Here is a 12069-nt window from a genome sequence, read left to right as displayed (position 1 = left end):
GGAGCCCTCCTTCCTGAGTGAAGACAAAAAGGTGTGAGCCAGAGGCTAAAAAACTGTGAGCTGGCTCACACTGACTCAGCTTACAGGGAACACTGCCTGTGAGGCCCCTCCTCTATATATGTGCCTTCCTCATGTATATAAAACCATTTCAGCAAAATTGCACCTGTATAGAACAGGATGTCACATAGTTACAAGCATCATTCCTTTGACCAGGTACGTGTACAAAGCTTATAAAATACATGTAAACCAAACAAAACCACATTTCAAGTCTGAGGCCTTCCTGAGTGGTTTGAATCTTTGGAAGGAGAGGAAGAAGAAGAAGAGGAACAAGAAGAGGAGGAAGAAGGAAGAGGAAGAATTGGAATAAGAAGAAGCTAAGGAGGAAAGAAGAAGAAGAAGAAGGTGGTGGAGGAGGAGGAGATTGGATTTATAGCCTGCCCTTCACTACCCAAAGGAGTCTCAGAGTGGCTTACAATCTCCTTTCCCTTCCCTTCCCCACAACAGACACCCTGTGAGGCAGGTGGGGCTGAGGGAGCCCTTTCAAGAATTGCTCGAGAGAGAGAGAGAGAGAGAGAGAGAGAGAGAGAGAGAGAGAGAGAGAGCAGCTCTGAGTGAACTTGGCACTGACCCAAGGTCACACCAGCAGCTGCAAGTGGAGGAGTGGGGAATCAAACCCGGTTCTCCCAGATTAGAGTCCATGCTCCTACTTCACCAAATTGTGGGCTCTATAGCTCTTTTTGTCCAATTTACAACAAGCCTGACCAAACCACTCAACATCCAAATGTACCTTTTTTTACAAGGACTCAGTATCTCCTTTTGTCATTAACCGGGACCATCAAAGAAATTTATACCCCCTACCCTCCCTGCGGGGCAGGCTCAGAAGACAACCGCCTGAAGGGCTGATGTCAGCGGTCTTAATTCCCCCGCAAGCCAGATCAGGATCAGATGTGGCCCCGTGGTGTGTGTTTGCTCATCCACCCTGCTGCTCCCCGAGGCATCTGGTTTCCTGTGTGTGGGTATACGAACCACTGGCCAACGGAGAGCCAAGGCGGCCCAGGACGGGTGGCTGCCGGCTCCGTGCCTCATTTCCAGATGGATTAATTAGCGGTCCTCGGGAGCGGAGAGGCTCGAGCCACTGCTGGCGCTTGTCGGGGCCTTGGCAGGCACCACCGGGGAGGCAATCAACGGGAGCAAAGCAGCTCTGCCAGCCCAAGCGCGAGGGCCTCTCCAGTTACCGCCCCGACAAGAACGCGGCTCTCCTCCTCCGCCGCCGCCTCGGGCCCCGAGAGCCGCAGAGCCAACAAACACCAGCTGCAGGCAGAGCCTGGCGATGAGTCTGGCCCGGCTCTGCCCTCAGTCACAACCTGTCATCCCCTAAGGAAGGGTTGCCAACCTCCAGGTGTGGCCTAGTGATCCCCTCGATCCCCCAGAAATGGAACTGTTCTCCAGTCTACAGAGATCAATTCCCCTGCAGAAAACAGCTCCTTTGGAGGATGGACTCATAAGAACATCAGGAGGGCCCTGCTGGATCAGGCCAGTGAGGGTCCATCTAGTCCAGCATCCTGCCTCACACAGGGACCAACCAATTCCTCTGTTTGGCCAACAACAGGGCAGAGAGGCCGAGGCCTTCCTAAGAACATCAGAACAGCCCTGCTGGGTCAGACCGGTAAGGGTCCATCTAGTCCAGCATCCCGTCTCAGACAGCGGTCAGCCAGTTCCTTTGGAGGGCCAACAACAGGGCAGGGAGGCCAAGGTCTCCATAAGAACATAAGCAAAGCCCTGCTGGATGAGACCAGTGAGGGTCCATCTAGTCCAGCATCCCATCTCACACAGGGACCAACCAGTTCCTCTGGAGGGCCAACAACAGGGCATAGAGGCCGAGGCCTTCATAAGAACGTCAGAAGAGGCTTGCTGGATCAGACCAGTGGTCCATCCAGTCCAGCATCCTGTCTCACACAGGGGCCAGCCAGTTCCTCTGGAGGGCCCACAACAGGGCAGAGAGGCCGAGGCCTTCATAAGAACCTCAAAAGGGTCCTGCTGGATCAGACCGGTGAGGGTCCATCTAGTCCAGCATCCTGTTTCACACAGGGGCCAACCAGTTACTCTGGAGGGCCAACAACGGGGCATGGAGGCTGAGGCCTTCCACTGATAAGAACATCAGAAGAGTCCTGCTGGATCAGACCAGTGAGGGTCCATCCAGTCCAGCATCCTGCCTCACACAGTGGCCAACCAGTTCCTCTGGAGGGCCAACCACAGGGCAGAGAGGCCGAGGCCTTCCCCTGAGAAGAACACCAGAAGAGCCCTGTTGGGTCAGACCAGTGAGGGTCCCTCTAGTCCAGCATCCTGCCTCACACAGGAGCCAACCAGTTCCTCTAGAGGGCCCACAACAGGGCAGGGAGGCCGAGGCCTTCCCCTGATTGTCTCCCAGCACTGGGATTCAGAAGTTGACTGCCTCTGATCGTGGAGTTTCCCCTCAGTCACCATGGCGAATAGTCATCAATAGACTTATCCTCTAGGATTAGGAAATAAAATAATAAAAAAATAGATAATTTTAAAAAATCAATAGACTGAATCTCTCTAGTTCCCTTTTAAAGCTGTTTATTCCCGTTGCCATCACGACACCCTCTGGCAGTGAATTCCACATCTGAATCCCTCTCTCTGTAAAGTAGTATTTCCTTTTGTCTGTCCTGAACCTACTGCCCATCAGCTTCACTGGATGCTCTCGAGTTCAAGTCTTTTGGGAGGGGGGGGGGAAATTCTCTTTGCCAACTCTCTCCACCCCAGACATAATGTTATAAACCTCTATCATGTCTCCCATGAGTTGTCTCTTTTCAAAACTGAAAAGTCCCAGACTAGCCTTCCTTCACAGGGAAGGGGCTCCAATTCCCTCATTGTCTTGGACGCCCTCCTCTGTACTTTTTCCGGCCCTTTTTGAGATACGGTGACCAGAACTGTACACAGTATTCCAAATGAGGCTGTGCTGTAGTTTCATACAAGGTGTCAGGTAGACCTGTCATAGATCTGGATTGTGAAGGGGTATCCCTCCTTCTCGTTCTCAGCTTTCTCCTGCTCAGCTACTGTGTGCTATCTTATGCTTGACCTTGTAGATGTTCCCAGCTGCAGCTTACACGGCTGGGAAAGTTAACGGCTTTTCTGCTTTGCCCCCTTGCTTTTCCACATGCGCAAAATATATCCATTGTCTTATGCTTACAGGGGGAATGTCTGATTTCACTATAAGTCAGTACACTATAAGGCCTAGTACTGATGGCCATTCCTGACACAAGCTGTACACGTGTTCTTTAGTACTGGAGCCACTAATAAACAGCTATCTTCACTTTACAGAGAGAGGGATTCAGATGTGGAATTCACTGCCAGAGGGTGTGTGGTCTGACCTGACTAAGGAGCCTGACACGAGGGTATTACAATATCGCCCATTTTATAAATTGAGCAAAAAGAGAGTAAAAATTTCTGCAAATCTATCAGGAGCACAAAACCAGCCAGGGAGGCGGTTGGCCCTTTGGATGACAAAGGAATAAATGTATTGCTAGAGGAAGACAGCGAGATGGCAGAGTAACTTTAATGCCAGTAGCTCACAAAGTAGAATTTTTGCTCACAGGACTCCACAGCTTAGAGGGAGCATTGCTCTCAGGCAGTGTTCCCTCTAAGCTGAGTCGGTGTGAGCCAGCTCACAGGTTTTTAGCCTCCGGCTCACACGTTTTTGTCTTGGCTCAGGACGGATGGCCCCAGAGCTGACTGATGTGTGCAGCAGCCAAATCGCTGGCTCACAACTTTAATGCCAGTAGCTCACAAAGTAGACTTTTTGCTCACAGGACTCCACAGCTTAGAGGGAGCATTGCTCTCAGACAGTGTTCCCCCTAAACTGAGTCGGTGTGAGCCAGCTCACAGACTTTTGTCTCAGCTCAGGAAGGACGGCTCCAGAGCAGACTGATGTGTGCAGTTAGCCAAATCGCTCGCTCACAGCTTTAATGCCAGTCGCTGTCCGATTCCCCATGCATTCGAAATAAATCCACGTTTGAAGAACAAAGTCAAATTTATTATAAAGCGATGGTTAGCTCAGGAACACAAGGATTGTTAGGAATGACTACAGACCTCATAGGGGAACATAATAAAGGAACTTGAACCAGGTTAGGACCAATGAATCCAATTCCCGCTGGCGGGAATGCAGATAAAACTAGCGCCCAATTCCTTGGGAACACAACAGTTCTACAACATAAACACAAGTTCAGTTCTCAGGCATGAGATACATAATAAGCAAAGCAACGCCATAACTCCATCCCACCTCCAGCTGGTTGACCTTGAGCAGTTCCGCAGATGTAGCAAGCAAAAGAAAGTAAACACCTACACAGGAAGATACGGGGGGGATGGATCGAGTACAATGTAACATGTAGAAAAGAACACACCACCCTATGGCAGCTTGCTGACAGTCGCTCACAAAGTAGAATTTTTGCTCACAAGACTCCACAGCTTAGAGGGAGCACTGGCACTGACAAGTTACATATACTTGTTGGAAGATTTGCACTTTCACGTCTGAGTCCTTTTAAGAACCCTCACGTGTATGCCATCTGCACCAGCAAACTTAACTTTTTCTTCCATTTGCCTAGTAGTCCTAGAACATCTCTTATCGCCTCAATTTGACCCTTCCCCTAAAAACAGTGGCTCCTCACATTTTCCACAGTAAAAACAGATGCAAAGAACTCATTCACTTTCTCTGCCATCTCGCTGTTGAAATTGAATCAGAAGAATTTTCAGCTAAACATTAGGGAGAACTTCCTGACAGTTAGAGTGGTTCCTCAGTGGAACAGGCTTCCTCGGGAGGTGGTGGCGGGCTCTCCTTCTTGGGAGGTTTTCTCCCAAGTTTGTGGCCCTCTGACAGCAATGCTGATCCTGTGAACTCGGACAGATCAAGAGAGGGAGGGCAGGAGGGGTTGCACCAGTGCTTAGTTCTTATGGCCCTTTCTTACCCGCCCAGGGAAATGCGGATCGCCGCTTTGGGATCAGGAAGCCATTATTCTCCAGGCCAGTTTGGCCAGGGATCCTGGAGGTTTTTTATCATCTTCTGGGAATGGAACCGGGGTCACTGGAGGTGGTGGTGGGGAGGTATTTGTGAATATCCTGCCTTGTGCAGGGGGGTTGGACTAGATGACCCTGGAGGTCCCTTCCAACTCTGATTCTAACAAACCTGTTCGTTCCTGTGACCATCACTACTTGCTCTGCCCACAAATCCCACACTTTAATCTATCCCATTTACTACATCTGGGCGAGGTGACCAGCAAAGGTTTTTCTCAGTCCTGAAACTGAAGATGCTCCCACGGAAATGCCATGAAAATGCCTGGGCTTGATATATACTTGATATATTTGCAAGTGATATTCTTAATGATATAAGGTGAAATATATAAACGTATGATAAATTAGGCATGACTCTGTCAAAGAAGAAACTGAAAGGAAAATCCCCCCCCCCTTTTATGTTTGTTATGTCTTTAAAAGAAAAATTACATTAAAAAGAAAATGCCTGGGCTTAGACCCCAGTCCTGCTACTATGAACAGACGAGCTCCACCATACAGATACAACTTTCCACATCCCCTCCAGGCAAGTATCTTGCTAGACAGGCAGCATCGAGCCACAGCCCAGCAAAGAAGCAACACTGGGCGTGTGCGAGCTGGCTGAAATGTTTTTGTGCTTCTCTCCAGAGCTACTCAAGCGTCAGAATGGTTTTGACACTGTGATCCGCGCTCGTTATCCTCCCACGGGCGGTGTGTGTTAATGCGCACCTGTCCAGGACCATTTGTCAGCGTCACCCTGGCTCCCCCCCACACCCCCCGGGAGAGAAGGAATTAAACGCGTCTCCCGGGAGCTGCGTACCTGTGACGGAGAGCAAACGAATCTCTGCTGGGAAGAGATCAACAAGCCCGAGACGTTTTCAGCGCTCCCGCCGATTCCTTTCCCCCGAGCCGCCCCCTTTCCTTCGGGTGGCTTACCTGGGTCATCTTGTCCACGGAGACCGGGATCCCATCGATGGTGAGAGGGGGCAGTTCGGAGTTAACCTCCTGGGGCGCAGGTGCGTGTTCCAGTAGCGCTGACTCCAGGTCTTCCAGGATCATGCTCTTGTACTTACGCACCTGTGGGGAATCGGAAGGGCTCGGGTAAACAAGGCGGAGAGCAACAGGAGAGAAGAGGGTGCTAAGTAACGGGAGGGGGGGCAGACCCCCCCCCTCACGCTGCCACGGCGGAGCAAGCAAACAACACCGCAGCTGCCAGGGAAAAATACCCACTGGCCCCGAAGCCCTCAAACACTAGGAACGTATTGAAATGAGATGATGAAACCGCCGGCAACGCAAACTGGAGGAGCACGACAGTGACTTCGAGAGAACTTTGGAGGTTCTGTGGGATGGCGACACTTAGGAGCCCTGTTCCCGTTACAGTTAGAACGTACTCACATCCTGCCTATTTATATGTTATATACGTTATTTGTTATACGTTTATATACGCTACAGTGAACACACTCACATCCTGCCTATTTATATGTACACCTGCTTGTAAGAAAGACCTAGCATGCATTCGAGTTGTGATGTGCTGCTGTCAGTCTAACAGGAATACAGGTGTCAGCACCCAGGACATAGAAAAATAGAGCTGGAAGGTACCCCCAAGGGTCATCTAGTTCAACCCCCTGCACGATTCAGGAAATTCACACCTAGGAGATGAGAAGAGGTTGGATTTATACCCCCACTCTTCACTACCCAAAGGGGTCTCAGAGTGGCTTACAATCTCCTTTCCCTTTCCCTCCCCATGACAGACACCCTTGTGAGCACTGTTCTCTCTAAGCTGAGTTAGTGTGAGCTAGCTCACAGTTTGTTAGCCTCCAGCTCACACGTTTTTGTCTTAGCTCAGGAAGGATGGCTCCAGAGCAAACTAATTTACGCAGGAGCAAGGTCAGTCGCTCACAACATTAATGCCAGTAGCTTACAAAGTAGAATTTTCTGCTCACAAGACTATACAGCTTAGAGGAAACATTGCCTGTGAGGTCGGTGGGGCTGAGAGAGCTCTTCAGAGGACTCCTCTTGAGAGAACAGCTCTGAGAGAACTTGCGACTGGCCCAAAGTCACACCGGCAGCTGCGTGGGGAGGAGGGGGGGATCAAGCCCAGTTCTCCCAGATTACAGTCTGCACTCACTACACCAAACTGCTACTCTCCCACTCCCCCAGGGACCCCTGCTTCTATTTCGAGGAAAGCAAAGAACCTCCAGGATCCCTGGGCGAATCCGGCCTGGGGGAAAGTTCCTTCCCGGCCCCAAAGTAGCCCCGAGAGAATGCAAACACACCAAAGCGTCAGCCTTGTCAGGAGGCCTCGTGAAACTTTCTCTTCACGCAGCCAGTTCTAAGAAATATGCTCTTCCTCCTCTCTTCTTTAAAAAACGAGACCTGAAGGTTTCCGGGTGCTATGCGCAGTACCTACAACGCACCTAAGCTCCGTCTGGGGAAGCAAGAGCCTCTTCTCCTTCCTCGGAGAGGTTCAAGCAAAAGTCGGACGGGCAACTGCTGGGGACGTCTGAGGCACAGACAAAATGGGGTTGCTAATGAATTAATTGTCACATGGCATCATATGCAATATAGCCGGGAGATCCGAAGACTGTCCGGCAGCCTTAAGCTCTAGCTCATTAGTGTCATGCCAGGCAGTGAGCTAGATTTATGGGGGGGGGCGGCTTACAGAGTTCTGAGAGCACTGTGACTGACCCAAGGTCACCCAGCCGGCTTCATGAGGAGGAGGAGGAGTGGGGAACCGAACCTGGTTCTCCCAGATTAGAGACTGTTGCTCTTAACCACCACACCACACTGGCTTCCACTTCCCTGTAACTGTTGTTCACCTTTAGTCCCTGACCGTGAGCAACCCAATCTGTCAGTTAAACGTCGATGAAGAGGTGGGAGTCATGGGATTGGACCCCGAGAGGGATTTCCCTTAAGGAGGCCTCTCTGATATGGACCACCAAGGGAGAGACCTCGCAATGGCTCTCGGGACAGATCGTTTCCTCCACTGAGGTTCGGAACTGCTGCTGAAGTTCCTTATAAACCAATTCCGCAATATGGCCTAATGCATACGTGAGCGCAGTGGTGGAAGCCATATGACCCAGAAGTCTCTGTATGGGTTTGGGTGACTGGTAGCCTTACTCAGGTCTTGCAAACCCAGGGCTTCTGCTTCCTTGATGGGGTCAATCCATCTCATGTGGGGTCCAGTGTTCCCCCCCCCCAAGCTGAGTTAGTGTGAGCCAGCTCACAGTTTTTTAGCCTCCGGCTCGCACATGGTTTGTCTTAGCTCAGGAAGGAGGGCTCCAGAGCAACGTTCCCTCTAAGCGGTGGAGTCTTGTGAGCAAGAATTCTACTTTCTGAGCTACTGACATTAAAGTTGTGAGCGAGCCATTTGGCTGCTGCATCAGTGAGTTTGCTCTGGAGCCACCCTGCCTGAGCGAAGACAAAAATTTGTGAGCCGGAGGCTAAAAAACTGAGCTAGCTCACACTCACTCAGCTTAGAGGGAACACTGCAAGTCCAGAGCAAACTGATTTATGCAGTAGCCAAATTGCTTGCTCACAACTTGAATGCCAGTGGCTCACCAAGTAGAATTTTTGCTCACAGGACTCCACAGCTTGGAGGGAGCACCGGTGGGGGTCTTCCTCTTTTCCTGCTGCCTTCAAGTTTCCTTAGCACTATTGTTTTTCCGGTCAGTCCTGTCTTCTCATGATGTGACCAAAGTACGATAGCCTCATTTAGGGGTCATTTCAGCCTCCAGAGTTCAGGCTTAATTTGATCTAGAACCCACTTCTTTGTCTTTTCGGCAGTCCACGGTAGCCATGAAACTCTCCTCCGACACCACATTTCAAAGGAATCCACTTTCTTCCTGCCCGCTTTCTTTGTTGTCTGACCTTCACGCCCACACACAGCAACGGGGAATACTATGACATGAATTAACTTGATCTTCGTCGCCAAGGACACATCCTCACACTTAAGAATCTTTTCTAGCTCCTTCCTGGCTGCCCTTCCCAGTCTCAATCTCCTTCTGATTTCTAGGTCACAGTCTCCCTTTTGGTTGACGACAGAGCCAAGAAACAGAAACTCCGGAACAATGTCAGTTTCTTCATCATCAGCCTTAAAGGAATGCAACTACTGCGGTTGGGGGAACTGTGGCTCAGTGGCAGAGCGTCTGCTTGGCATGCAGAAGGTCCCAGGTTCAGTCCCCAGTCATCTCCAGTTAGAAAGGAACAGGCAGTAGGTGATATGAAAGACCTCAGCCTGAGACCCTGGAGAGCTGTAAAGAGGAGCCGTGGCTCAGTGGCAGAGCCTCTGCTTGGCATGCAGGAGGTACCAGGTTCAATCCCCGGCATCTCCAGTTAAAAAGGACCAGGCAGTAGGTGATGGGAAAGACCTCCGCCTGAGACCCTGGAGAGCTGCAAAGAGGGGCTGTGGCTCAGTGGCAGAGCCTCTGCTTGGAATGCATAAGGTCCCAGGTTCAATCCCCGGCATCTCCAGTTAGAAAGGACCAGGCAGTAGGTGATAGGGAAGACCTCCGCCGAGACCCTGGAGAGCTGTGACGAGGGGCCGTGGCTCAGTGGCAGAGCCTCTGCTTGGCATGCAGGAGGTCCCAGGTTCAATCCCCGGCATCTCCAGTTAGAAAGGACCAGGCAGTAGGTGATAGGGAAGACCTCCGCCGAGACCCTGGAGAGCAGGTGCCAGTCTGAGTAGACAATACTGAGTTTGACAGACCAAGGGCCTGATTCCGTATAAGGCTGTTTCATGTGCATTGGGGACTCGAATCTCACTGTCTTACCAGACCAACAGGGCTACCCTCTGAAGCTATCTTGATGACAGGGGCTCTCCAGTATGATGCGACTGGAATGACCAATGAGATGCTCATCCCATGTGCCCTGTCGTCATCTTCCTTCTCCAATGGTCTTTCTGCCTTTTGCCAGTATGGTGTCGTGGTTAAGTGCGCAGACTCTCATCTGGGAGAACCGGGTTTGATTCTCCCCACTCCTCCGCTTGCACCTGCTGGATGACCTTGGGCAAGCCACAGTTCTGGCACAGCTGTTCTTGAAAAAGAGCCGTTTCTGTCAGAGCTCTCTCAGCCCCACCCACCTCACAGGGTGTCTGTTGTGGGGAGGGGAAGGGAAAGGAGTTTGTAAGCCGCTCTGAGACACCTTTGGGTAGTGAAGGATGGGGTATAAATCCAACCTCTTCTCTTCTTCTACTTTTTACAGCTTAAGGCATTTTGGCCCTGGGGCCTCTCATTTCTGAGTTGGGAGATGTGCACAGGGGAACTGGACAGACGTGGGCAACAGACGAGCTCAGATTTAATAGCAGGAGAATAAATTATTACAACGGTGGGGTTGCAAGACACTTACCACGTTCTCCAGAGGTGCTGCCCCAAATACTTTAAAAACCGGGTTGGGTTTGGAGGGCGAGATGCACAGGACGATGGCCTGCTGCCCCACACGGGTGGTGTATTCGTCCAGTGTGGCCCGGAGCTTTCTGCAACAGGAGGACAAAGAGACAGGTTACGAAGCGTAAATGCCAGCTCACCAGATAAAGAGGCAAATCCAACTCCTGTCTCCTCCTGACTCATGCCTATTGCTGTGGTCATTATTAGGAACTTAGGAATATAAGAGAAGCCAATGTTGGATCAGGCCAGTGGCCCCTCCAGTCCGAGGTCATTATTAGGAATTTAGGAATATAAGAGAAGCCAATGTTGGATCTGGCCAGTGGCCCCTCCAGTCCGACACTCTGTGTCACACACTGGCCAAAACCCAGGTGACATCAGTAGGTCGACCAGAGGGGCCAGAACTCCAGAAACCCTCCCACTGTGGCCCCCCAAGCAACAAGAGGACAGAGCATCACTGCCCCAGACAGTGTTCCCTCTAAACCTTGTGGCTAATAGCCACTGAAGGACCTCTGCTCCATATGTTTATCCAGTCCCCTCCTCAAGCTGTTTATGCCTGTAGATGACACCACTTCCCGTGGCAGTGAATTCCAAATGTCAATTACTCTTTGGGGGAAGAAGTACTTCCTGTTCTAAGCTTAAAGGGAAAGGTAAAGGTTCCCTTGCTCAAAAGCCAGTCGAATCCGACTCTAGGATTGCGGTGCTCATCTCCGTTTCCAAGCCGAAGAGCCAGCGCTGTCCGAAAACATTTCCGTGGTCATGTGGCCGGCATGACTAAACACCGAGGCGCACGGAACGCTGTTCCCTTCCCACCGAAGTGGCACCTATTTATCTACTTGCCATTTCTTGCTTTCATACTGCTAGGTTGGCAGGAGCTGGAACTAGAGACGGGAGCTCACTCCGTCATGCGGCACACTCGGGTCTCGAACTGCTGAACTACCGACCTTCCACAGCCTGCAGTTCAGCGTCTGAACCACTTGAGCCACCGCAGCTCCTGTTATAAGCTTACTGCTCCTTAATTTCACCGAGTGCCCACGAGTTCTCGTATTGTGAGAAAGGGAGAAAAAGACTTCTTTCTCTACCTTCTCACTCTCATGCGTAATTATATAAATCTCTGTCACGTCACTCTTCAATTCTCGTTTCTGCAAGCTAAAGAGCCCCAACCTCTTTAACCGTTCTTCGTAGAGAAGGTGTTCCATCCCCTTCATCACTTCAGTAGCCCTTTTCTGCACCGTTCCCAATGCTACGATCTCTTTTTTGAGACCCAGTGACCAGCACTGTACCACAGTATTCCAAATGAGGCCCCGCCATTGTCAAGGTTAGACCACTTTGCAATCGTGCACAAGTGCGGTCAGCAGCTGCCAAAGCAGAATTAGCCTGCCTCCTTCCTCAGAACAACTCTGCAAAGTGTCTATGTGTGTGTTAACCAGGGGTAATCTCCTGTGGGAGTGCACAGGAGCGGAGCTCCGGCAGTAAGGAGCCCAGGGGGCGGGCACATGCAACAAGCCCCGGCCCCTGCAGCCCTCAGTCAGGCGACGAGGAGCAAGAAGCAGCCAAGTATGCTGCAGAGGCCGTCCCCCCGTCCAAAACAGTTCAGTGGCACCTTTAAGACCAAGTTTTATTCAGG

General features: G+C 51.1%; 1 protein-coding gene and 1 non-coding gene across 2 annotated transcripts in view; one reads left to right on the top strand and one right to left on the bottom strand.

Annotated features, from left to right (window-relative positions):
* NRF1 (nuclear respiratory factor 1) overlaps window positions 1-12069 on the bottom strand; it is a 76949-nt gene that overhangs the window by 46866 nt on the left and 18014 nt on the right. Inside the window, 2 exon segments of the mRNA XM_015426728.1 lie at window positions 5998-6138; window positions 10408-10534. Of these exon segments, the coding sequence (XP_015282214.1) occupies window positions 5998-6138; window positions 10408-10534 (268 nt within the window).
* TRNAS-GGA lies at window positions 9463-9534 on the top strand. The gene has a single exon. It is a non-coding gene; the product is annotated as a tRNA-Ser (tRNA).

This window comes from Gekko japonicus, unplaced genomic scaffold (assembly GCF_001447785.1).
Source record: "Gekko japonicus isolate JY-2015 unplaced genomic scaffold, Gekko_japonicus_V1.1 scaffold3431, whole genome shotgun sequence".
Classification (NCBI taxonomy): Eukaryota; Metazoa; Chordata; class Lepidosauria; order Squamata; family Gekkonidae; genus Gekko; species Gekko japonicus.
The sequence above is the reverse complement of the archived record's forward strand: the minus strand, read 5'-3'. Positions and strand labels throughout refer to the sequence as shown.